At 36.0% G+C, this 25,423-nt stretch overlaps 1 protein-coding gene across 2 annotated transcripts in view; it reads right to left on the bottom strand.

Annotated features, from left to right (window-relative positions):
- Positions 1–1,836: 1,836 nt before the first annotated feature.
- The window catches only part of LOC133610400 (adenosine kinase-like), a 310,119-nt gene continuing 286,532 nt past the window's right edge, over positions 1,837–25,423 (bottom strand). For both annotated transcript variants that reach the window (XM_061966612.2, XM_061966613.2), the window contains exons 10-11: positions 6,488–6,574; positions 1,837–2,182 (exon numbers count right to left, since the gene is read on the bottom strand). In XM_061966612.2, the coding sequence (XP_061822596.2) occupies positions 2,058–2,182; positions 6,488–6,574 (212 nt within the window). In that variant the 3' untranslated portion in view covers positions 1,837–2,057. The remainder of the gene's footprint in view (positions 2,183–6,487; positions 6,575–25,423) is intronic.

Genomic DNA, 25,423 nt, shown 5'->3' with positions numbered 1-25,423 from the left:
GACAGAAAAATAAGTGGCATAACGCACGTCCTAGAAAGTCGCAGAAAGATATACATGTAAACAAACTAAGGTGAGTTCAAGGACTGCCAAAATTAGTAGGACAAAACGGCGCTCGCCAAATACTCGAATCAGTGAAGCATGTTTAATATAAACAGTGTGCTTTATAACAATTAGGGAGGTTTGTGTCATGTTTGTCCTCCTACAGAAACCATATTAAAACAAAAAATATATTTTTTCCCCCTCAACTTTTTCCATTTTTCATACATTTTTGAAAAAGCTCCAGAGAGCGACTAGGGCGGCGCTAAAGAGCCGCATGCGGCTCTAGAGCCGCGGGTTGCCGACCCCTGGACTAGACGTATAAGATTTCATGGGATTTAGCGATTAGGAGTGACAGATTGTTTGGTAAACGTATAGCATGTTCTATATGTTATAGTTATTTGAATGACTCTTACCATAATATGTTACGTTAACATACCAGGCACGTTCTCAGTTGGTTATTTATGCCTCATATAACGTACACTTATTCATTCTTTATTTATTTTAAATTGCCTTTCAAATGTCTATTCTTGGTGTTGGCTTTTATCAAATAAATTTCCCCCCAAAAATGCGATTTATACTCCAGTGCGACTTATATATGTTTTTTTTCCTTCTTTATTATGCATTTTCGGCAGGTGCGACTTATACTCCGGTGCGACTTATACTCCGAAAAATACGGTACACTACTTTATATTAGAAATGGCAACAGCGGAAGAGGAATGTCCCATAAGAAGTTAAAAAAAAAGAAGCTTATGATTACGGTGTCGTCACAGACTACAATGGCGGACGCGCGCACATTTTCAGGACATATGCAGATCCCAAATACACATCAGTAGGTACCAGAAGATAAGAAAAGTTGGGTTTGCATAATATTGCGAAACAAAACAAAACACCAGATAATATGTCTGCTAATAGGTGCCGTTTTGCGGTCCTTATACATTAGTGGTTCTTAACCTTGTTTGGGGTACCGAACCCTACCTGTTTCATATGTGCATTCACCGAACCCTTCTTTAGTGAAAAATTAAATGTATTTTTTTGTTTTTTTTAATTCAAGACAAAGTTATATGTTTTTTTACTGGTGCACAAAATTAACCGTTCAAAGAACAAAACCAACACAGTGCATGAACTCACAACAATTTACACACCTGCAAATCAGATGGAAAATTAGAGGGAACATTGTTTGGGGGTATCCATAGTACACCGATAGGGAGAAGTTTTTATTTACAAGATGAGTCGGATTTGTCTTGACCTCCACCGAACCCCTAGGGTTCGATCGAACCCAGGTTAAGAACCACTGTCATACACACACCATAATAATACTCGTGTTTCATGCGTCGACAATCCATCAAGTGGTGCGGCTTCATAGCTTACCAAAGTCGTACTAAAAACATTTTGACAGATTTTTGAGCGCCGTGTGTAATGTTCTATATTCTCAATGGAACATTTAAAGTTTTGGTGTTGTTTACTGTCATCATATTGCAGTCTGCACATATCTCTTATGTGTGACTGCCATCTACTGGTCACACTTATCATTGCACCATGTACCAAATAAAATTGCTTCGAGGTCAGTAAGCACAACCAGAATTATGCCGTACATTAGACCGTACCGGGTTATAAGGCGCACTGTCGAGTTTTGAGAAAATGAAAGGATTTTAAGTGCGCCTTATAGTCTGAAAAATACGGTAATCAAACTCGGGAATAAAGACAGTCCATGTTGAGATCTCAAGTACAGTTAGAACCATACAAAATTTTAACACGATCCAAATAAAATTGTGAGCTGTGATCTGCGAACAAAAAATATCGGATTGAAAAATTTAGCTTTATTAACTGTTTGATATGAGCCAGTTGAATTTTAATTGCTAAGAAGATACAAACAGTTGAAATAAAGTCAGATGAAGGCTGCGGTAAAAAGCTGATGATCGTACAGAAAGTTGTTTATTTTGCCCCCTTGTGGTCATCGTGTCGTAGAAAAACATAAAATCCTGACGCGGACATGTACGCGATCACGCTATGCGGTGGATCTAGTGAAAGTCGGGCTTCTCCGGGAAGGTGCATCCCACTCGTCTGATGATGACGTTAGCGGCGTAGTGTCCCGCTCGGATGCACTCCTCCAGCGGATGCTCCTGGACCAACGCAGACAGGAACCCTGGGTAACAAGAATGGTGGGAGAACTACGTTAAACATTATTCCAAGCTTGGAGCGCCTCCAAAAACAGTAAAACATTGTGATTGCATAAACTACGAACTACAAAATATCGATAAAGTGACGTATTGTACAGCTGTTTGTGAAGATACTAGGGGTGTAACGGTACGTGTATTTGTATTGATCCGTTTCGGTACGGGGGTGTCGGTTCGGTTTAAAGGTGTACCGAACGAGTTTCCACACGGACATATTAAGTAGCGTACCGCACGTCGTGTAAACAATGCACACCGAGGCACAACACACGGCATGCTAGCAGCTAACGGGCTTGGACATACTTGCCAACCTTGAGACCTCCGATTTCGGGAGGAGGGGGTGGGGGGCGTGGTCGGGGGTGGGGCGGGGCGTGGTTGGGGGCGTGGTTAAGAGGGGAGGAGTATATTGACAGCTAGAATTCACCAAGTCAAGTATTTCATACATATACAGTATATATATATATATATATATATATATATATATATATATATAGATATCTCCATCCTGAAAATATGCAAACAAAACTGTGTTTAGATAATTGATACTTCAAACTTGCATAAATAAATATTAAGGAATATAACATAATTTGGCTTCTGAGAGTTTCAAAATGTAATGAATAAAATGCTAAAGTTGTTGATAAACAAGCAATTATTTTAATAATTAAATATGGTCATTTTAAATGAATTATTATGATAATTTAAAATCAATTATTTCAAATATGTTTATTTTAATGTATAATTCTATGGCTGGATGTAATAAGGAGTCAGGAAAAAATACAAATAAAAATACAATTAATTTTGATGTTTTTAGCAAAATAAAGTAAACATGTATTTAGTTGTTTTTTTTGTGGAAATTATTAAATATATTTATTTTTAGGTAAGATAAACATAACACAATTTATCTCTAGTCTGGATGATTTAGTTCTTGTCACCCTGTTGTCCTCCCGTCATGAAAAAAGGCTGTCCTCACTCAGGTCCGCATGGAGCTGGAGGGGGCGTGGCTTCCAGCTCCGGCTGAAAATCGGGAGATTATCGGGAGAATATTTGTCCCGGGAGGTTTTCGGGAGAGGCGCTGAATTTTGGGAGTCTCCCGGAAAATTCAGGAGGGTTGGCAAGTATGGGCTAGGATAGACTGACCATACGTCTTTTCACCGGACATGTCCTCTTTTGCGAGGCTGTCAGGGCGGAGTTTCTTAAATGCCTCAAATGTCCGGCATTTTGAGTTAGGGTTGCGTGTATTTTCAATGTACGTTCAGGGTTAAGAAGGGGTTAAAAACAAAACAAATTGTGCGTGCAGCAGCATTCGTGAGGGAGGGGCAGAGACAGAGAGAGAGAGAGAGAGAGAGAGTTATGATAAACGCGCATGCGTCGCCAGGCTCTGCTTTTTATCCATACATTTATCACATTTAATTTTTCATTATCTATAGCAGGGGTGTCAAAAGTGTGCCCCGGAGGCCATTTGCGGCCCACAGCTAATGTTTTAAAGTCACATTCTAAAAATACTATTAAAATGAACAAAAACATAACAAAAGTGAAATAAAAAAGCTTAAAGGTTAAATGTAATTTAGAAAAAGTTGCAATGTTGACTAATAAAACAAAGCTGTTTTTTTTGTCTTTCCAACTGTCATTGCTCAAAACATAATATTGAATCAAAATCAATGTTATTATGAATTATTGACCTATCCAAGGTTCAGATTACTTCACATTAAATATTCCACTAAGAAAAATATTTTTGGTGGAAGATTTTGCAAATTTGGTAAATAAATAACCCAAAAATGTATTTTTTGTTGTTTTCTTACTGTACCGAAAATTAACCGAACCGTGACCTCTAAACCGAGGTACGCACCGAACCGAAATTTTTGTGTACCGTTACACCCCCTAGAACAGGGGTCGGCAACCCGCGGCTCTAGAGCCGCATGCGGCTCTTTAGCGCCGCCCTAGTGGCTCTCTGGAGCTTTTTAAAAAATGTATGAAAAATGGAAAAAGATGAGGGGAAAAAAATCTATTTTTTCTTTTAATATGGTTTCTGTAGGAGGACAAACATGACACAAGCCTCCCTAATTGTTACAAAGCACACTGTTTATATTAAACATGCTTCACTGATTCGAGTATTTGGCGAGCGCCGTTTTGTCCTACTAATTTTGGCGGTCCTTGAACTCACCGTAGTTTGTTTACATGTATAACTTTCTCCGACTTTATAGGACGTGTTTTATGCCACTTCTTTTTCTGTCTCATTTTGTCCACCAAACTTTCCACAGAGGTGAGTTTTGTTGATGTTATTGACTTGTGTGGAGTGCTAATCAGACATATTTGGTCACTGCATGACTGCAAGCTAATCGATGCTAACATGCTATTTAGGCCAGCTATATGTACATTCATTTGGAGGTATATTTGAGGTCATTTAGTTTCCTTTAAGTCCTCTTAATTCAATTTATATCTCATGACACACTATCTGTATGTAATATGGCTTTTAATTTTTTGCGGCTCCAGACAGATTTGTTTTTGTATTTTTGGTCCAATATGGCTCTTTCAACATTTTGGGTTGCCGACCCCTGCCCTAGAAAATACATATCTGATACGGGTCGATACTTTATGGTTCGTGGAGGTGGCGTTGTCAAACGATACGGTGTTTACGTCAACAATAAAGAAAAACATTTGAGCATGTTGTCCAATGAAAAGCATGCCGTTGTTTTCTGTATTTCAAATTTTTTTACTCTCAAAAACAACTAAAACATGTACTTATTTGTTTTTGAGGTAAAGACAATTATCGTATTTTTCGGACTATAAGTCGCAGTTTTTGTCATAGTTTGGCCGGCGGGGGTGCGACTTATACTCAGGAGCGACTTATGTGTGAAATTATTAACACATTACCGTAAAATATCAAATAATATTATTTATCTCATTCACGTAAGAGACTAGACGTATAAGATTTCATGGGATTTAGCGATTAGGAGTGACAGATTGTTTGGTAAACGTATAGCATGTTCTATATGTTATAGTTATTTGAATGACTCTTACCATAATATGTTACGTTAACATACCAGGCACGTTCTCACTTGGTTATTTATGCCTCATATAACGTACACTTATTCATTCTTTATTTATTTTAAATTGCCTTTCAAATTTCTATTCTTGGTGTTGGCTTTTATCAAATAAATTTCCCCCCAAAAAATGCGACTTATACTCCAGTGCGACTTATATATGTTTTTTACCTTCTTTATTATGCATTTTCGGCCGGTGCGACTTATACTCCGAAAAATACGGTAACTCCGCAAACTTGGAAGATTTGGGACGATATTTTATTATGATCACTATATTGCAATAATACTGACATAGAGGGTCAAATATCGGGATATAATAGAATAGAATAGAATAGATCTTTATTGTCATTGTACAACGAAATTGTACGCAAAACTAATTTAGTGCAAATTCATAATAACACATAAAAACATAAGACATAATGACAAATATCGGGATAGTGTGACGCTGACAAATAATTTGAAAATAAGCAATTTTTATTGAACAGCGACAGTACGTCGTATCTTATTTTTATCGCAGAGTTGTGATGTGATTTATATCCTGGTACTCTATCAGAAAACCATAGTGCTAATTATTATCGTGAACAAAAAAGTTAAAGTACCAATGATAGTCACACACACACTCGGTGTGGCGAAATTATTCTCTGCATTTGACCCATCACCCTGAGGGGAGGTGAGGGGAGCAGTGAGCAGCAGCGGTGGCCGCGCCCGGGAATCATTTTTGGTGATTTAACCCCCAATTCCAACCCTTGATGCTGAGTGCCAAGCAGGGAGGTAATGGCTCTCATTATTATAGTCTTTGGTATGACTCGGCCGGGGTTTGAACTCACAACCTACCGATCTCAGGGCGGACACTCTAAACATTTTTATTCTTATTGTAATATTTTTCTATTTTGTTTCCATTTATACCCCAATTATTTACTTTTTAAATTCGATTTCAATTCTGTACACTGCTGCTGGAATTTTAATTTTAATTTTCCTGAGGGAACTCTCCTGAAGGAATCAATAAAGTACTATCTATCTATCTATCCATCCATCCATCCATCCATCCATCCATCCATCCATCCATCCATCCATCCATCTATCTATCTATCTATCTATCTATCTATCTATCTATCTATCTATCCATCTATCCATCTACCCATCCATCCATCCATCCATCTCTCTATCCATCTATCTATCTATCTATCTATCCATCTATCCATCCATCTATCTACAAGCAGTATAGAGCGTACATACCTCCAACAAAGGCGTCTCCAGCACCGTTGGTGTCCACGATATCGTTCTGGTCGATGTCCAAAACAGGGAACATGGTCACCTTGTCACCTGCGATCAGGATACACAGAAAAAATAAATAAATCACTAATTAACATTCAAACTCTGGCGTTTACGTTATATTTAACGCAGTTTTTTTTCACACTACTAGCCCGCACTTTGATTTTATACTTCGTTAATTTGCTAGCCTTGCCTCGTTGGTCACAAATTAGAAGAAAGCGATCCAGACTCATAGCACGAGTATGCTACATAATTAGACAAACATGCAGGGAACAAACAACTGAAAAAAAAACAATGAAACACTATTTTAGTTAATAGTAGATTTTAGGTAAAAAATACAAAACCCAAAACCAGTGAAGTTGGCACGTTGTGTAAATGGTAAATAAAAACAGAATACAATGATTTGCAAATCCTTTTCAACATATATTCAATTGAATAGACTGCAAAAACAAGATACTTAATGTTTGAACTGAGAAACTTTTTTTTGTTTTGTTGCAAATAACCATTAATTTAGAATTTAATGGCAGCAACACATTGCAAAAAAGTTGGCACAGGGGCATTTTTACCACTGTGTTACACAGCCTTTCCTTTTAACAACACTCAGTAAACGTTTGGGAACTGAGGAGACACATTTTTGAAGCTTTTCAGGTGGAATTATTTCCCATTCTTGCTTGATGTACAGCTTAAGTTGTTCAACAGTCCGGGGGTCTCTGTTGTGGTATTTAAGGCATTGTAATGCGCCACACATTTTCAAAGGGAGACAGGTCTGGACTACAGGCAGGCCAGTCTAGTACCCGCACTCTTTTACTACAAAGCCACGTTGATGTAACACGTGGCTTGGCATTGTCTTGCTGAAATAAGCAGGGGCGTCCATGGTAACGTTGCTTGGATGGCAACATATGTTGCTCCAAAACCTGTATGTACCTTTCAGCATTAATGGCGCCTTCACAGATGTGTAAGTTACCCGTGCCTTGGGCACTAATACAACCCCATACCATCACAGATGCTGGCTTTTCAACTTTGCGCCTATAACAATCCGGATGGTTCTTTTCCTCTTTGTTCCGGAGGACACGACGTCCACAGTTTCCAAAAACAATTTGAAATGTGGACTCGTCAGACCACGGAACACTTTTCCACTTTGCATCAGTCCATCTTAGATGATCTCGGGCCCAGCGAAGCCGGCTGCGTTTCTGGGTGTTGTTGATAAATGGCTTTCGCTTTGCATAGTAGAGTTTTAACTTGCACTTACAGATGTAGCAACTAACTGTAGTTACTGACAGTGGTTTTCTGAAGTGTTCCTCAGCCCATGTGGTGATATCCTTTACACACAGATGCACTTTTTGCTGCAGTACCGCCTGAGGGATCGAAGGTCCGTAATATCATTGCTTACATGCAGTGATTTCTCCAGATTCTCTGAACCTTTTGATGATATTACAGACCCTAGATGGTGAAATCCCTAAATTCCTTGCAATAGCTGGTTGAGAAATGTTGTTCTTAAACTGTTGGACAATTTGCTCACGCATTTGTTGACAAAGTGGTGACCCTCGCCCCATCCTTGTTTGTGAATGACTGAGCATTTCATGGAAGCTGCTTTTATACCCAATCATGGCACCCATCTGTTCCCAATTAGCCTGTTCACCTGTGGGATGTTCCAAATAAGTGTTTGATGACCATTCCTCAACTTTCTCAGTCTTTTTTGCCACTCGTGCCAGCTTTTTTGAAACATGCTGCAGGCATCAAATTCCAAATGAGCTAATATTTGCAAAAAATAAAGTTTTCCAGTTCGAACATTTGCAGTCTATTCAATTGAATATACGTTGAAAAGGATTAGCAAATCATTGTATTTTGTTTTTATTTACCATTTACACAACGTGCCAACTTCACTGGTTTTCGGGGTTTGTATAGGATCAAAAAAGGATAACATATTGTGTGCTTTGTTACCCTTCCATTAGCGCAATAAAAGTGTTTTTAACGACAAATTGCGAGAGCCAGAGGGGACCCGACTTCACGACAAAATGATTAGCATAATAAGATAATTAGCATGAGTAAAATGTACAAATATGGCTACCGTGCAAAGAAGACCTTAGTGGATTCGACAAAACAACACAAGTAAAATGCTTTGTTTCCATTCTTATTGCTGCACTTCAAAAGGCGAAGCCGGGACAGTGAGGTGGGGCTTAGAAGAAAAAAAAGTGGTCCCGACGACAAAGTGTGGAGGTGTAGAGTGACACTAAATCAGCAACTTATGTCAGAACACACACACACACACACACACACACACACACACACACACACACACACACACACACACACACACACACACACACACACACACACACACACACACACACACACACACACACACACACACACACACACACAATCTTCAAACAACATCGCCACTTTAAAAGAATTTGCAGGAGACAAAAGACTGACATGTGGATAAAAAGAACACGAGGAAGACAAAAAAAAAAGGCTTCTTAGACGTAATTGAAACACATTTGTGTTGTCGTACTGCAAGGATAAAACACACAATTTACCACAAAATGTCGAGGGGAAAAACACACAATCATCTTAAATCAACACAATTATCTCTTGCTGTTAACGTCTTCTCTTGTTTCTGTCACGTCCGCCATGACCAAATGATACAAACTAACGTTAATTATCGTATTTGTACGATCATTTCGCCCTTAGATACGTGGTTCTAGGTTTTAAAGGGGAACATTATCACCAGACCTATGTAAGCGTCAATATATACCTTGATGTTGCAGAAAAAAGACCATATATTTTTTTAACCGATTTCCGAACTCTAAATGGGTGAATTTTGGCGAATTAAACGCCTTTCTATTATTCGCTCTCGGAGTTGTGACGTCACATCGGGAAGCAATCCGCCATTTTCTCAAACACAGAGTCAAATCAGCTCTGTTATTTTCCGTTTTTTCTACTGTTTTCCGTACCTTGGAGACATCATGCCTCGTCGGTGTGTTGTCGGAGGGTGTAACAACACGAACAGGGACGGATTCAAGTTGCACCAGTGGCCCAAAGATGCGAAAGTGGCAAGAAATTGGACGTTTGTTCCGCACACTTTACCGACGAAAGCTATGGTACGACAGAGATGGCAAGAATGTGTGGATATCCTGCGACACTCAAAACAGATGCATTTCCAACGATAAAGTCAAAGAAATCTGCCGCCAGACCCCCATTGAATCTGCCGGAGTGTGTGAGCAATTCAGGGACAAAGGGCCTCGGTAGCACGGCAAGCAATGGCGGCAGTTTGTTCCCGCAGACGAGCGAGCTAAACCCCCTATCGACCCTAGCTTCCCTGGCCTGCTGACATCAACTCCAAAACTGGACAGATCAGCTTTCAGGAAAAGAGCGCGGATGAGGGTATGTCTACAGAATATATTAATTGATGAAAACTGGGCTGTCTGCACTCTCAAAGTGCATGTTGTTGCCAAATGTATTTCATATGCTGTAAACCTAGTTCATAGTTGTTAGTTTCCTTTAATGCCAAACAAACACATACCAATCGTTGGTTAGAAGCCGATCGCCGAATTCGTCCTCGCTTTCTCCCGTGTCGCTGGCTGTCGTGTCGTTTTCGTCGGTTTCGCTTGCATACGGTTCAAACCGATATGGCTCAATAGCTTCAGTTTCTTCTTCAATTTCGTTTTTGCTACCTGCCTCCACACTACAACCATCCGTTTCAATACATGCGTAATCTGTTGAATCGCTTAAGCCGCTGAAATCCGAGTCTGAATCCGAGCTAATGTCGCTATAGCTTGCTGTTCTATGCGCCATGTTTGTTTGTGTTGGCTTCACTGTGTGACGTCACAGGAAAATGGACGGGTGTATATAACGATGGTTAAAATCAGGCACTTTGAAGCTTTTTTTAGGGATATTGCGTGATGGGTAAAATTTTGAACTTCGAAAAATAAAATAAGCCACTGGGAACTGATTTTTAATGGTTTTAACCTTTCTGAAATTGTGATAATGTTCCCCTTTAAGTCTTAAATTGTGTCTTTATCCACCAAGCTAAGGTCTTTGTTTTGATTCTGGATTCTTTTTGGAATTTTAGACATTTTTGTTAAAATTTTGAGGTTTTGATAGTCCACTTTCACTTTTTCCGCAAAAAGATAAATGCAGTATTTCAAAAATGTTTAAATGATATCAAGAGTAACTGATCTATCATTTTTATTCATTTTAAGTCCTAAAATGTGTCTTAAGCGCTGTAAAGCTAATGTTTTTGTTTACGGCAGCGACTTTTCCCCATTTTTGTTCAAACTTTCTGGTTCTAAAGGGTCCACTTTATTGGAATTTTTTTTTCCTGTAAAAAGATGAAAGTAATAATGCCAAATGTCTAAATAAGAACATAAATGATGACATGGGATGACTGGTAAATAATGTTTTATCTGTTTTATGTCCTAAATGATGTCTTTATCACATCAAGCAAAAGTTTTCGTTTAGGTTCTGGATTTGTTTTTTTGAATTTTAGACATTTTTATAAAAAAATTCTGGTTCTGCGGGTCTAATTTATTTGACTTTTTCTGTGAAACAATGAACGCAAGAATGTAAAATGTCCAAATGATAACATGAGTAACAACATAGGATACTTGGAACATTATTTTTATTCGTTTTAAGTACTAAATTGTGTCTTTATCGCATTAAGCTAAGGTTTTCTTTAAATTCTGGATTATTTTTGGATATTTAGACATTTTTCTTAACATTTTCTGGATCTGCGAAACCACTTTGTTAACTTTTTCTGCAAAAAGATGAATTCAATGATGCAAAATGTCTAAATGCACGATGACGGGTCCATCATTTGTTTTTTATCTGATTAAGTCTCAAATTGTGTCTTTATCCCATCAAGCTACGGTTTTTATTTTGATTCTGGATTATTTTTGGAATTTTAGACATTTTTGTTAAAATTTTGAGGTTTTGAGAGTCCGCTTTGACTTTTTCCGCAAAAAGATAAATGCAATATTTCAAAAATGTCTAAATGATAACAAGAGTAACTGATCCATCATTTTTATTCATTTTAAGTCCTAAAATGTGTCTTTAGCGATGTAAAGCTAATGTTTTTGTTTACGGCAGCGAGTTTTCCCCATTTTTGTTCAAACTTTATGGTTCTAAAGGGTCCACTTTATTGGAATTTTTTTTTCCTGTAAAAAGATGAAAGTAATAATGCCAAATGTCTAAATAAGAACATAAATGATGACAAAGGATGACTGGTAAATAATTGTTATCTGTTTGATGTCCTAAATGATGTCTTTATCACATCAAGAAAATGTTTTCGTCTAGGTTCTGGATTTGTTTTTTTGAATTTTAGACATTTTTATAAAAAAATTCTGGTTCTGCGGGTCTAATTTATTTGACTTTTTCTGTGAAACAATGAACGCAAGAATGTAAAATGTCCAAATGATAACATGAGTAACAACATAGGATACTTGGAACATCATTTTTTATTCGTTTTAAGTACTAAATTGTGTCTTTATCCCATTAAGCTAAGGTTTTTCTTTAAATTCTTTTCTTAACATTTCTGGATCTGCGAATCCACTTTGTAAACTTTTTCTGCAAAAAGATTAATTCAATGATGCAAAATGTCTAAATGCACGATGACGGGTCCATCATTTTTTTTATCTGATTAAGTCTCAAATTGTGTCTTTATCCCATCAAGCTACGGTTTTCATTTTGATTCTGGATTATTTTTGGAATTTTAGACATTTTTGTTCAAATGTTATGGTTTTGCGAGTCCACTTTATTTGACTTTTTCCGCAATAAGATAAAAGCAATATTATAAAAGCAATATTATAAAAGCAATATTATAAAATGTCTAAATGATAACATAAGTAACATGATCATTTGTTTTCCGTTTTATATCCTAAATTGTGTCTTTATCCCATCGAGCAAAGTTTTTCATCTAGTTTCTGGAGTCTTTTTAGAATTTTAGACATTTTATCAAAATTTTCTGGTTCTCCGGCAACACTTTATTTGACTTTTTCTGCAAAACAATGAAAGCAAGAATGTAAAATGTTTTCATTTAGGTCATGGGTTTTCTTGTTCGACTTTTACATATTTTTTGTTAAAACTTTCTGGTTCTAAAGGGTCCACTTAATTGGACTTTTTGTCGGTAAAAAGATGAAAGCAATAATGCCAAATGTCTAAATAAGAACATAAATGATGACATGGGATGACTGGTAAATCATTTTGATCTGTTTTATGTCCTAAATGATGTCTTTATCACATCAAGAAAATGTTTTCGTCGAGGTTCTGGATTCTTCTTGGGAATTTTAGACATTTTTATGAAAACATTCTGGTTCTGCGGGTCCACTTTATTTGACTTTTTCTGCGAAATAATGAAAGCAAGAATGTAAAATGTCCAAATGATAACATGAGTAACAACATAAGATGACTGGGCCATCATTTTTATTCGTTTTAAGTCCTAAATTGTGTCTTTCGCACAGCTGTCATGCAAAGCTAATGTTTGCGTGTATGTTCTTGTTTAACTTTTGGCATTTTTGTTAAAACATTTCCAGTTCTATTGTTCCACTTTGTTGGACTTTTCCTTCCAAAAGATGACAGCAATAATGCCAAATGTCTAAATAAGAACATTAATGATGACCTACAATGACTGGTAAATCAATTTTTGAAACTGTTTAAGTCCTAAAAGTTAACATTTTTGTGCAAGTTCAAGTTTAGACATTTTCACAATTTCCTTATGGTTCTGCAGGTCCACTATATTGGACTTTCTTTTAGGAAGAATAAAGAAATGATGCAAAATGTTTAAATAATATGAAAACAACATAGAAGTCTTTATCCCATGAAGCTAAGGGTTTTGTTTAGGTTTTGGATTATTTTTGGAATTTTAGACATTTTTCTTAAAATTTTCTGGATCTGCGAATCCGCTTTGTTGACTTTTTGTGCAAAAAGATGAATTCAATAAAGCAAAATGTCTAAATGAAAACACAGGTAACAATGCATGATAATACGGTTTTCGTTTTGATTCTGGATTCTTTTTGGAATTTTTGTTAAAATGTTATGGTTTTGCGAGTCCACTTTGACTTTTTCCGCAATTAGATCAAAGCAATATTCCAAAATGTCTAAATGATAACATAAGTAACATAATATGATGACTGGTAAATAATTTTTATCCGTTTTATATCCTAAATTAAGTTTTATCCCATCAAGCAAAGGTGTCCGTCTAGGTTCTGTAGTCTTTTTAGAATTTTAGACATTTTATCAAAAATGTCTGGTTCTGCGGGTTCACTTTGTTTGACTTTTTCCGCAATAAGACAAAAGCAATATTACAAAATGTCTAAATTATAACATACGTAACATAATATGATGACTGGTAAATCACTTTTATCTGTTTTATGTCCTAAATTGAGTCTTTATCCCATCAAACGAAGGTTTTTCGTCTAGCTTCTGGACTCTTTTTAGAATTTTAGACATTTTTATCAAACATTTCTGGTTCTGCGGGTCCACTTTATTTAACTTTTTCTGCAAAACAATGAACGCGAGAATGTAAAATGTCCACATGATAACACGAATAACAACATTTGATGACTGGACCATCATTTTTAAGTCCTAAAGTGTGTCTTTAGCACAGCTGTCCTGTAAAGTTGATGTTTTCATTGACGTCATGGGTTTTACACATTTTTGTTCAAACTTTCTGGTTCTAAAGGGTCCACTTTATTGGATTTTGTCTGTAAAAAAGATGAAAGCAATAATGTCAAATGTCTAAATAAGACCATAAACGATGACATGGGATGACTGGTAAATCATTTGTATCTGTTTTATGTGCTAAATCATGTCTTTAACCTATTTAGCTAAGGGTTTTCTTTAGGTACTGGATTATTTTTTGGAATTTTAGACCTTTTTCTTAAAATTTTCCGGATCTGCGAATCCGCTTTGTTGACTTTTTCTGCAAAAATAAATTTTTATAAAAAATATCTGGCTCTGCGGGTTCACTTTGTTTGACTTTTTCCACAATAAGACAAAAGTAATTTAACAAAATGTCTCAATTATACCATACGTAACATAATATGATGACTGATAAATCACTTTTATCTGATTTATGTCCTAAATTGAGTCTTTATCCCATCAAACGAAGGTTTTTCATCTAGGTTCTGGACTCGTTTTAGAATTGTTGACAATTTTATCAAACATTTCTCGTTCTGCAGGTCCACTTTGTTTGACTTTTTCCACAATAAGATAAAAGCAATATAACAAAATGTCTAAATTATACCATACGTAACATAATATGATGACTGGTAAATCACTTTTATCTGTTTTATGTCCTAAATTGAGTCTTTACCCCATCAAACGAAGGTTTTTCGTCTAGGTTCTGGACTCTTTTTTTGAATTTGAGACATTTTTATAAAGAAAATTCTGGTTCTGTGTGTCAACTTTATGTTGTGTCTTTATCCCATTTAGCTAAGGTTTTTCTTTAGGTTCTGGATTATTTTTTGGAATTTTAGACCGTTTTCTTAAAATTTTCCGGATCTGCGAATCCGCTTTGTTGACTTTTTCTGCAAAAAGACATTTTTATCAAAAATATCTGGTTCTGCGGGTTCACTTTGTTTGAATTTTTCCGCAATAAGACAAAAGTAATATAATAAAATGTCTAAATTATAACATACCTAACATAATATGATGACTGGTAAATCACTTTTATCTGTTTTATGTCCTAAATTGAGTCTTTATCCCATCAAACAAAGGTTTTTCGTCTAGCTTCTGGACTCTTTTTAGAATTTTAGACATTTTTATCAAACATTTCTGGTTCTGCGGGTCCACTTTATTTGACTTTTTCTGCAAAACAATGAACGCGAGAATGTAAAAAGTCCACATGATAACACGAGTAACAACATTTGATGACTGGACCATCATTTTTAAGTCCTAAAGTGTGTCTTTAAGCACAGCTGTCCTGTAAAGTTGATGTTTTCATTGACGTCATGGGTTTTACACATTTTTGTTCAAACTTTCTGGTTCTAAAGGGTCCACTTTATTGGATTTTGTGTGTAAAAAAGATGAAAGCAATACTGCCAAATGTCTAAATAAGACCATAAACGATGACATGGGATGGCTGGTAAATCATTTGTATCCCGTTTTAAGTCCCGAGTTGTGTCTTGTGTGCAGCTGTCCTGTCAAGCTAAGTTTATTTACACGAGCCCTCAAGGGTCTTGGCAGCACACAACAACCTTCCATTCAAAAATCACTCGCATGAGGCGTTCAATGTCTTTTCCAGAGACTCCCACCCACAGCTTGTCCCGCTCGGGGGTTGGGGGGGGGGAGGTTTACATAACCCCAGTGATACAAAATGATTAAAACCGGCTCGGGTTACAGTCCCGACAATTACCCGCCTGTCTGCCACAAAGAGCTCACTGGCAAGTCGGAGCAAAGACGAGTGATCGGTCTCGAGCTTGAGGGACCTGCAAACATTCCACTCAGTGAACTTGGCGCTGTTGTTGTCAGAAAAGTGTACTAGTCCATAGGTTAACAACGAGAGAGGAAGGAACACAAACGCGGCGTCTAATTGTGCGCTTTTGTTCGCCGGGCCCTCATAATACCCTCATTAGCGCTCTTGTGTAGCGCTGATTAAAATGTCTTTCAACAGGAGTCTCTTTGAAATGAGTGTCAATTAAGGCGTTTTATTAGCGCCTATTCTTTCTCAGCAATGCTAAAGCGAGGCGACCTCCACTCTGTTGAGGAGTGAACAGACGGAAAGGATTCACGTCTGGGATTGTTAGCCTCCTCTTTCTTTGACGCGTGTCTAAATCAATGTGGTTATTTCGAAAAGTGTTCATTTGTTTGACGTTTTCCTCCAGGCGCTAACTGGAAATTAACCTCATGGGGAAAAAAACACTTTGTCCTTGAAAGTTTCAACCAATTCAAATGTTTTTTGTTTTTTTTATATAAACACAGTAAAACCTCGATTGACGAATTTAGTCGGTTCTTGAACAGGGTTTGTAAATACAAAAGTTTGCATATTGAAGCAAATTTCCCAATAAGAAACAATGTCAACATGAATAATGGGTTCCAGCCTCGACCAAAGTCCATATTTTAGTAAAAGTTGGTACACTTTGAACGCAATATAAATAAGCATTACAAGGTGTTGATGGATTTTTTTTTTTTTTTTAATAAATAGAGTAAAACCTCGATTGACGAATTTAGTCGGTTCTTGAACAGGGTTCGTAAATACAAAAGTTTGCATATTGAAACAAATTTCCCTATAAGAAACAATGTCAACATGAATAATGGGATCCAGCCTCGACAAAAGTCCATATTTTAGTAAATGTTGGTACATTTTGAACGCAATATAAATAAACATTAAAAGGTGGTGATAGATTAATAAAAATAAAGATAAAAATACAGTTAAACCTCGATTGACGAATTTAGTCGGTTCTTGAACAGGGTTTGTAAATAGAAAAGTTTGTATATTGAAGCAAATTTCCCAACAAGAAACAATGTCAACATGAATAATGGGTTCCAGCCTCAACCAAAGTCCATATTTTAGTAAAAGTTGGTACACTTTGAACGCAGTATAAACATTACAAGGTGGTGATGGATTATTATTAATTTTTTATATATAAATAGAGTAAAACCTCGATTGACGAATTTAGTCGGTTCTTGAACAGGGTTTGTAAATAGAAAAGTTTGCATATTGAAGCAAATTTCCCAATACAAAACAATGTCAACATGAATAATGGGTTCCAGCCTCGACCAAAGTCCATATTTTAGTAAAAGTTGGTACACTTTGAACGCAGTATAAATAAACATTACAAGGTGGTGATGGATTATTATTAATTTTTTATATATAAATAAAGTAAAACCTCGATTGACGAATTTAGTCGGTTCTTGAACAGGGTTTGTGAATAGAAAAGTTTGTATATTGAGGCAAATTTCCCTATACAAAACATTGTCAACATGAATAATGGGTTCCAGCCTCGAAAAAAGTCCATATTTTAGTAAACGTTGGTACACTTTGAACGCAATATAAATAAACATTACAAGGTAGTGATGGATTTTTTATTTATTTAAATAAATACAGTAGCACCTCGATTGACAAATTTAGTCGGTTCTTGAACAGGGTTCGTGAATAGAAAAGTTTGTATATTGAAGCAAATTTCCCAACAAGAAACAATGTCAAAATGAATAATGGGTTTCATTATTTATTAGATACCTTGTATTTTTGTTATTATTTAGACTATTATGACTTTCATAACTTATTTGTCAACATTCCTAATGTAAATATTTTGTATGAATATAAGAATACATATTTATAAGAATATTATTTAGAATTCTATATATGCGTAGACAAATATATATATATTTATATACATATATATATTAAAAATTTAACAATTTGACCACACGTGTATTTTTATGTATACATATATGTATACATATATATATATCTAAATATATATATATATATATACATATATGTATACATATACATATATATATCTATATCTAAATATATATATATATATATATACATACATATATATAGATTTACATAAAAATGTATGTATACATACACAAACACACATATATAAAAATACATATATATTATGTATACAGAGATACATAAATATACATATATACACACATATGAATATATATATATATATATATATTAAAAATGTAATAATTTGACCACACGTGTATATTTATGTATACATATATGTATACATATATCTATATCTAAATATATATATATATATATATAAATATATATATATATATATATATACACACACACACACACACACACACACACACACATACACATATATAGATTTACATAAATACATATATGTATATATACATATACACACACACACACACACACACACACATATATATATATATATATATATATATATATATATATATATATATATATATATACACATTTATAAAATTACATCCATCCATCCATTTTCTACCGCTTATTCCCTTTGGGGTCGCTGGAGCCTATCTCAGCTATACATATATATTATGTATACATAGATACATAAATATACATATATACACACATGAATATATATATATATATATATATATATATATATATATATATATATATATATATATATATATATATATGTATGGATATATATATTCAAGGTTTCTGTGGTTTATCCAGTAAATAGTGCTCAATACCGGGGTAGAGCGGAATATAAGCCAGGTTTCCCTGATTTAAAAATCAGGGAAACCTGCAAAACAGGCTTGTAGAGATGATATAGCCTATTGTGTTTTTTCCTGACCTAACGTGTATGGATATATACATACATACATACTGTATGTATGTATATATATATATATATATATATATATATATGTATATATATATATATATATATATATATATATATATATATATATATATATATACACACACATATAAACAGTGTATATATATTTTTTTCTATATTTATATATTATATACATACATATATACTGTATACACACACGCACACATACACATAAATATCTAAATGCCTAATTTAGATGACGTCACAAAGTGTTATTAGTGTTATCTTGTGTATTTTTTTAATTGTGTATTGTGTGTTTGCGTATGCTAGTCACTTAGTAACACTTTTTTTTTTTTTTTTAACTTTCTTGTCGAACAATAACCTTCCAGGTTGTTAAGGTTAACAGCTTTGATTGACATTTACTCCGAACATGTTTTTACCAGATTTGGTGCCTATTTTGACACAGGATAATAATTCATGATCCTGCAGCGTGCTGCCAAAAACGTCGCTTCCACATGATGGTGCCGCTAAAAAAGGTATCGCTCATCATCGGAGTGGAACACCTCCAACCTCCCATGTGAGAAACTTATTCTTCTTCTGGAACATTTCCCGCTTGCCTTCGCGCCAAAACTCAAGAAAGCCTGCGGAGAGAGTGAAAAAAGAAACCGCGTACTTGGCAAACGTGACAGGTTGGGAAACCAGTCGACATTCAATATGGTTCTCAGTCGAAACCGTCAACTTTATTGCTCGCGGCGAAGAGAAAGAAAAAAAAAAAATAAGTGAAAAGTTTACACATGCCTGTAATTACTGCGAGCACAAGCAGCGTGGCCAACACGTATCCATAAGAGGGGACATGAAAGCAAACATGAGAAGATGCCATGCCAGAGAGATATGGCTTCATAATTCATTGTGACTAACAGGATGTACACAACATAAACATGGAGACGACTGCATTGGCGGATATCCCAACACTCAATGCATCACTTGAAGCATGTTGTGTTAATTCTACATCAGACTGCAATGACAAACAACCTGTCTTTGCATTTAGTTGACATTTACAATACTTTTTATGGGTTATGGTTAAAGCTCATTTGGAACATGCATAAAGTTACAATATAATCCATCATATATTTCTACTTTCTCATTACAACACGTCTGAAAAAGGAGTCGGAAGATGCAGAGCTCATTTAATCCTATCCCTCTTCCATTTAGTAGCCATTTCTCACACATTTGTTTACTTCCTGTTCTCAATGTGTGCACAATTTAATTCCTAAATAATTCATAATAAAGTTCTCAATAAATATTTATATACGTTGTTGTTCGCATAATTAAATGAATAAAATTATATAATGTTTCAATTAAGTTTAAAATGTTAATCAGGATTCTTCTTCTTTGTATACTTTGACACTTTCCTTAAACTGTTAGTACATTGTTTATTAATCCATTCCATAATTTAATCCAACTAATTATATGCGAAAGATGTTAAGTGTTGTACATGCATACACATGTTTTAAGTTAGATTTTTCTCTCGGGTTATATTCGGCTTTACTTGCTGCATTGCTGTTTTAGAGTATGAAAATGCAGATGAATCAAGATATAAAATCAATTCCAAAATTACTTGTTGCTTCTGTTTTGGGGATATACAGACAAATAAAATCTAAAAAAAAGAAGAAGCGCAAAATCAAATAATTTCCAATTAGTCATTTTTATCCAAAGCAAAGAAATGCCCTTTTTTAGCTCTTGAAAAAAAGCTAAAAAAAGCTAAAAAAAAAAGTCACTTTAAAAAGCATACTGGGTAACAAGAGGTGGTCACCTGAAATTGTTTTCACTTCACAGGTGTGCTTGAAGCTCATCGAGAGAATGCCAAGAGTGTGCAAAGTAGTAATCAGAGCAAAGGGTGGCTATTTTGAAGAAACTAGAATACAAAACATATTTTCAGTTATTTCACCTTTTTTTGTTAAGTACATAACTCCACGTTTGTTCATTCATAGTTGTGATGCCTTCAGTGACAATCTACAATGTAAATAGTCATGGGAAAAAAAGAAAAATGCATTGAATGAGAAGGTGTGTCCAAACTTTTGGCCTGTACTGTATGTATATATATATATATATATATATATATATATATATATATATATATATATATATATATATATATATACATATATACATATATATACACACACACACACACACACACACACACACACACACACACACACACACAAACAAATATATGTGTATATATACATATATATATATATATATTAGAGATGCGCGGATAGGCAATTATTTCATCCGCAACCGCATCAGAAAGTCGTCAACCATCCGCCATCCACCCGATGTAACATTTGATCAGAACCGCACCCGCCCGCCATCCGCCCGCACCCGCCCGTTGTTATATATCTAATATAGACGATGCAAGGCATTAGTGAGGTTATAAAGCTTTTGCCTGTTAAAGAAAGGAGACTGATCCAATGCAGCACAGACATTCGCGTGCCACGCTGTCACGACCCAGACGCACACCAGTGCGCAATCATATGGGAGCCGCGCTGAGCGCACCTCCAAGCGCGTCTCGCTGCCGGCGACGGCCGGGTATGGGCCCAACGCTCCAGCGCCATCCATTTTCAGGGCTAGTTGATTCGGCAGGTGGGTTGTTACACACTCCTTAGCGGGTTCCGACGTCCATGGCCACCGTCCTGCTGTTTATATCAACCAGGGTGAGCCCCACCCCTTTCGTGAGCGCACTGCGCGCGGAGTGACCCCTGTTACGCGCCCCCGGCAACAGGGGTGGCGGGCAGGTAAGCTGCGCGGGCGGAGCGACCCCTGTTACGAGCCCCCGACCACGGGGGTGGCGGGCAGGTAAGCTGCTTACCTGCTGCGCGTGACGCCGGCCGCGGCGAAGGCGGACGAGGCGGGGTGTCGGTGCGGTGGGCGCGGTGGTGACCCTGGACGTGCGTTGGGCCCTTCTCGCGGATCGCCTCAGCTACGGCTCCCGGTGGGGCCCTCTCGGGGGAAGGGGCCTCGGTCCCGGACCCCGGCGAGGCGTCGGGGGCCTTCTCCGCTCCGTAAAAGTGTCCATCTCTTTTTTTTTTTTTCTTCTGTTGTGGCATATGCAGCAGGTGCCTGCTCGTTTTTCGTATGTGGGTAACAACATTTAACTATGTATATATATTTCCGAATTGGTTTAACTGCCACCCGCCTGAATCTATTTAAAATCTTTTTTTTTTTTATTTCAACCGCCCGACCCAACCCGACCCGACCCGTGGATAAAATCTTTTTTTTTTTTTATTTCATCCGCCCGATCCGCAGATAATCCGCGGACTCCGCGGTTGTGCCCGCAAACCGCGCATCTCTAATATATATATATATATATATATATATATATATATATATATATATATATATATATATGCATATATATACACACACACACACACACACACATATATATATATATCTATATATATGCATATATATATATATATATGCATATATACACGTATATATATACGTATATATATATATACATATATATATATATGCATATATATCTATATATATATGCATATATATGTATATATATACACGTATATATATATATATATACGTATATATATATACATATATATGCATATATATATACATATATATATGCATATATATATACATATATATATGTATATATGTGTATATATATATGTATATATATATATATACATATATGTATACATATATATATATACATATATGTATATATATATATATATATATACATATATATATATATATATATATACACATATATGTATATATACATATAGATTTTTGAGCGCCGTGTGTAATGTTCTATATTTTCAATGGAAGATATAAAATGTTGGTGTTGTTTACTTGAGTCATATTGCCATCACAGTGCAGTCTACAGGTATCTCTTATGTTTGACTGCCATCTACTGGTCACACTTATCATTACACCATGTACCAATTATTTTTTTTTATTCAAGGTCGGTAAACAAAACTAGAATTATTTCGTACATTAGGTTATAAGGCGCACTGTCGAGTTTTGAGAAAAAAAAGGGTTTTAAGTGCGCCTAATAGTCCGGAAAATACGGTACATAAAAAAAAGCACACATTATTTTTCCACATACATAAATGCTTTTATTTCAACTGTAAAAAGCACATATCTACATTGTGTTTTTTTTTTTTATCTGCACGGAACATCAGCACATGTTCCGTCCTTTAAGCCGGGCGCAAAAACTGAAAGGGACCAAATTATACAAGCCGAGCAGCCGGTCTTTATCATCAAGTCCTTATCTGGGATTAGTGCGGCGGAGCTCGATCTCCACGTAGATCTTTTACCAGATCTGCTGTCTGCCGCGGAGATCTTAATTAGCGCTTTAATGGACGCACAGCTGATCAGTGTTAAATAAAGTAGTAGGCATGTTGACGAACAGCAGCACGTTGACAGCACTTCTGTTAAGAATAATACCAAGAGGGTGATCAGAGGCATCCCCCCCCCCCCCCGCCTGTAATCACTAATAAAATGCTTTAACATGACACGGCGAGGGGCTGGCGAATGATCAAATCCTGACAGGAGGACAAATTGCAAACAAAATGAGACGTCAGGTTTATTAGAGCGCCGCCGCCGCCTCTGGGAAATCTTTAATTCTCTTTTTCACGCTGACATTTATTTGGCTGGCGTGAAAGAACGGCGACGCGCACGCCTACTAGCGGCGTTAATGTATCCGCCGGGCGGCGTTTATCACGCCCGCCTTTGTAGATGACATCTGAAAAGGCGTTGTCTTTTCATCGTCGACTTTACATCAAACCGGCGGGGGCTTCGTCTCGCAGCAGGCGGGCCGCGAGTCCGTCACCTCCGGCACAATGGATTCATGCCCGTTTTGTCAGAAGTCCGCCGCTCCTCAAATGGCGATTGATTAGAACCAACGCCGCTCATTAGCACGCCGTGTCACCGTTTATCGACTTGAAGGGGAAATCATATTGAGATGCTATTATTATTGTTATTATCGTTTGATGTTTTTTTAATGTCATTCCCTTGGATCCAATTCCAATCTAAACAAGCCAGTTACACGCTTGACTCGTTTAATCTGATGTACGACATGAAGGGCAGCTGCATGCTAATTGCTTGATGTTGAAGCCTAAACAATGGCCTCCAGACAAACAACACTCCTTATCCCTCCAAGTGGCATCCATATTGAAACGTCCATCCATCCATCCATCCATCCATCCATTTTCTACCGCTTATTTCCTTCGGGGTCGCTGGAGCCTATCTCAACTACAATCGGGCGGAAGGCGGTGTACACCCTGGACAAGACGCCACCTCATCACAGGGCCAACACAGATAGACAGACAAATTATTAACTATTATATTTTTATGTTAACTATTATATTTGTATGTTATTAACTATTATAGTTTTATATTATTAACTATTATATTTTTATGTTATTAACTATTATAGTTTTATATTATCATACTTGCCAACTTTGAGACCTCCGATTTCGGGAGGTGGGGGGGAATGGGCGTGGTTAAGAGGGGAGGAGTATATTTACAGCTAGAATTCGTCAAGTATTTCATATATATATATATATATATATATATATATATATATATATATATATATATACATATATATCTAAGAAATACTTGACTTTCAGTGAATTCTAGCTATATATATATATATATATATATATATATATATATTTATTTTATTATATATATATGTATATATAAATAAAAGAAATACTTGAATTTATATATATATATATATATATATATATATATATATATATATATATATATATATATTTATTTTATTATATATATATGTATATATAAATAAAAGAAATACTTGAATTTCAGTGTTCATTTATTTACACATATACACACACAATCTCAATCTCGCTACCTTGCGTAATGACAATAAAGCTGATTCTGATTCTGATAACACTCATCTACTCATTGTTGAGTTAAGGGTTGAATTGTCCATCCTTGTTCTATTCTCTGTCACTATTTTTCTAACCACGCTGAACACCCTCTCTGATGATGCATTGATGTGTGGCACGCACAAAAGTGCTTTCATCAAATGCATTAGAGTCTGGAATCTTCCATCTCTCCCTAGCATGGCCCAAAACCGGTCAATCTTTGCTTCCTGAGGAAGATCTTCAGTGCCAAGCACTTGGTAGTCCACTACTTTTTCCCGAAGGCTATCCAGGTCCAATCGCAGCTGCGGCTTGGAATTTACAAGCTGTTATGAGAGTAGCGTATGTGTGTGTGTGGCCCTTTAATAGGTGAGCATGTGAGGTGAGTGACGTCAGTGAGTGTGTGGCATCACAACAAAATTAGGCATAATAATGTGTTAATTCCACGACTGTATATATCGGTATCGGTTGATATCGGAATCGGTAATTAAGAGTTGGACAATATCGGAATATCGGATGTCGGCAAAAAAGCCATTATAGGACATCTGTAATTATAACATTGTACTTTTATTTCCATTGTTATTGTAGATTATTTATTATGTCTCTTTGTTAAAGATACAAAATATAATCAACTATAACTATCAAAAATGTCATTATTTGTTTTATTTTATAATTTGTATAATTTTCTGTTGTTTTAGGTT

Source organism: Nerophis lumbriciformis, linkage group LG11, assembly GCF_033978685.3.
Source record: "Nerophis lumbriciformis linkage group LG11, RoL_Nlum_v2.1, whole genome shotgun sequence".
In the NCBI taxonomy this organism is placed as follows: Eukaryota; Metazoa; Chordata; class Actinopteri; order Syngnathiformes; family Syngnathidae; genus Nerophis; species Nerophis lumbriciformis.
Note: the sequence above shows the minus strand (reverse complement) of the source record. Positions and strands in the feature narration are given on the sequence as shown.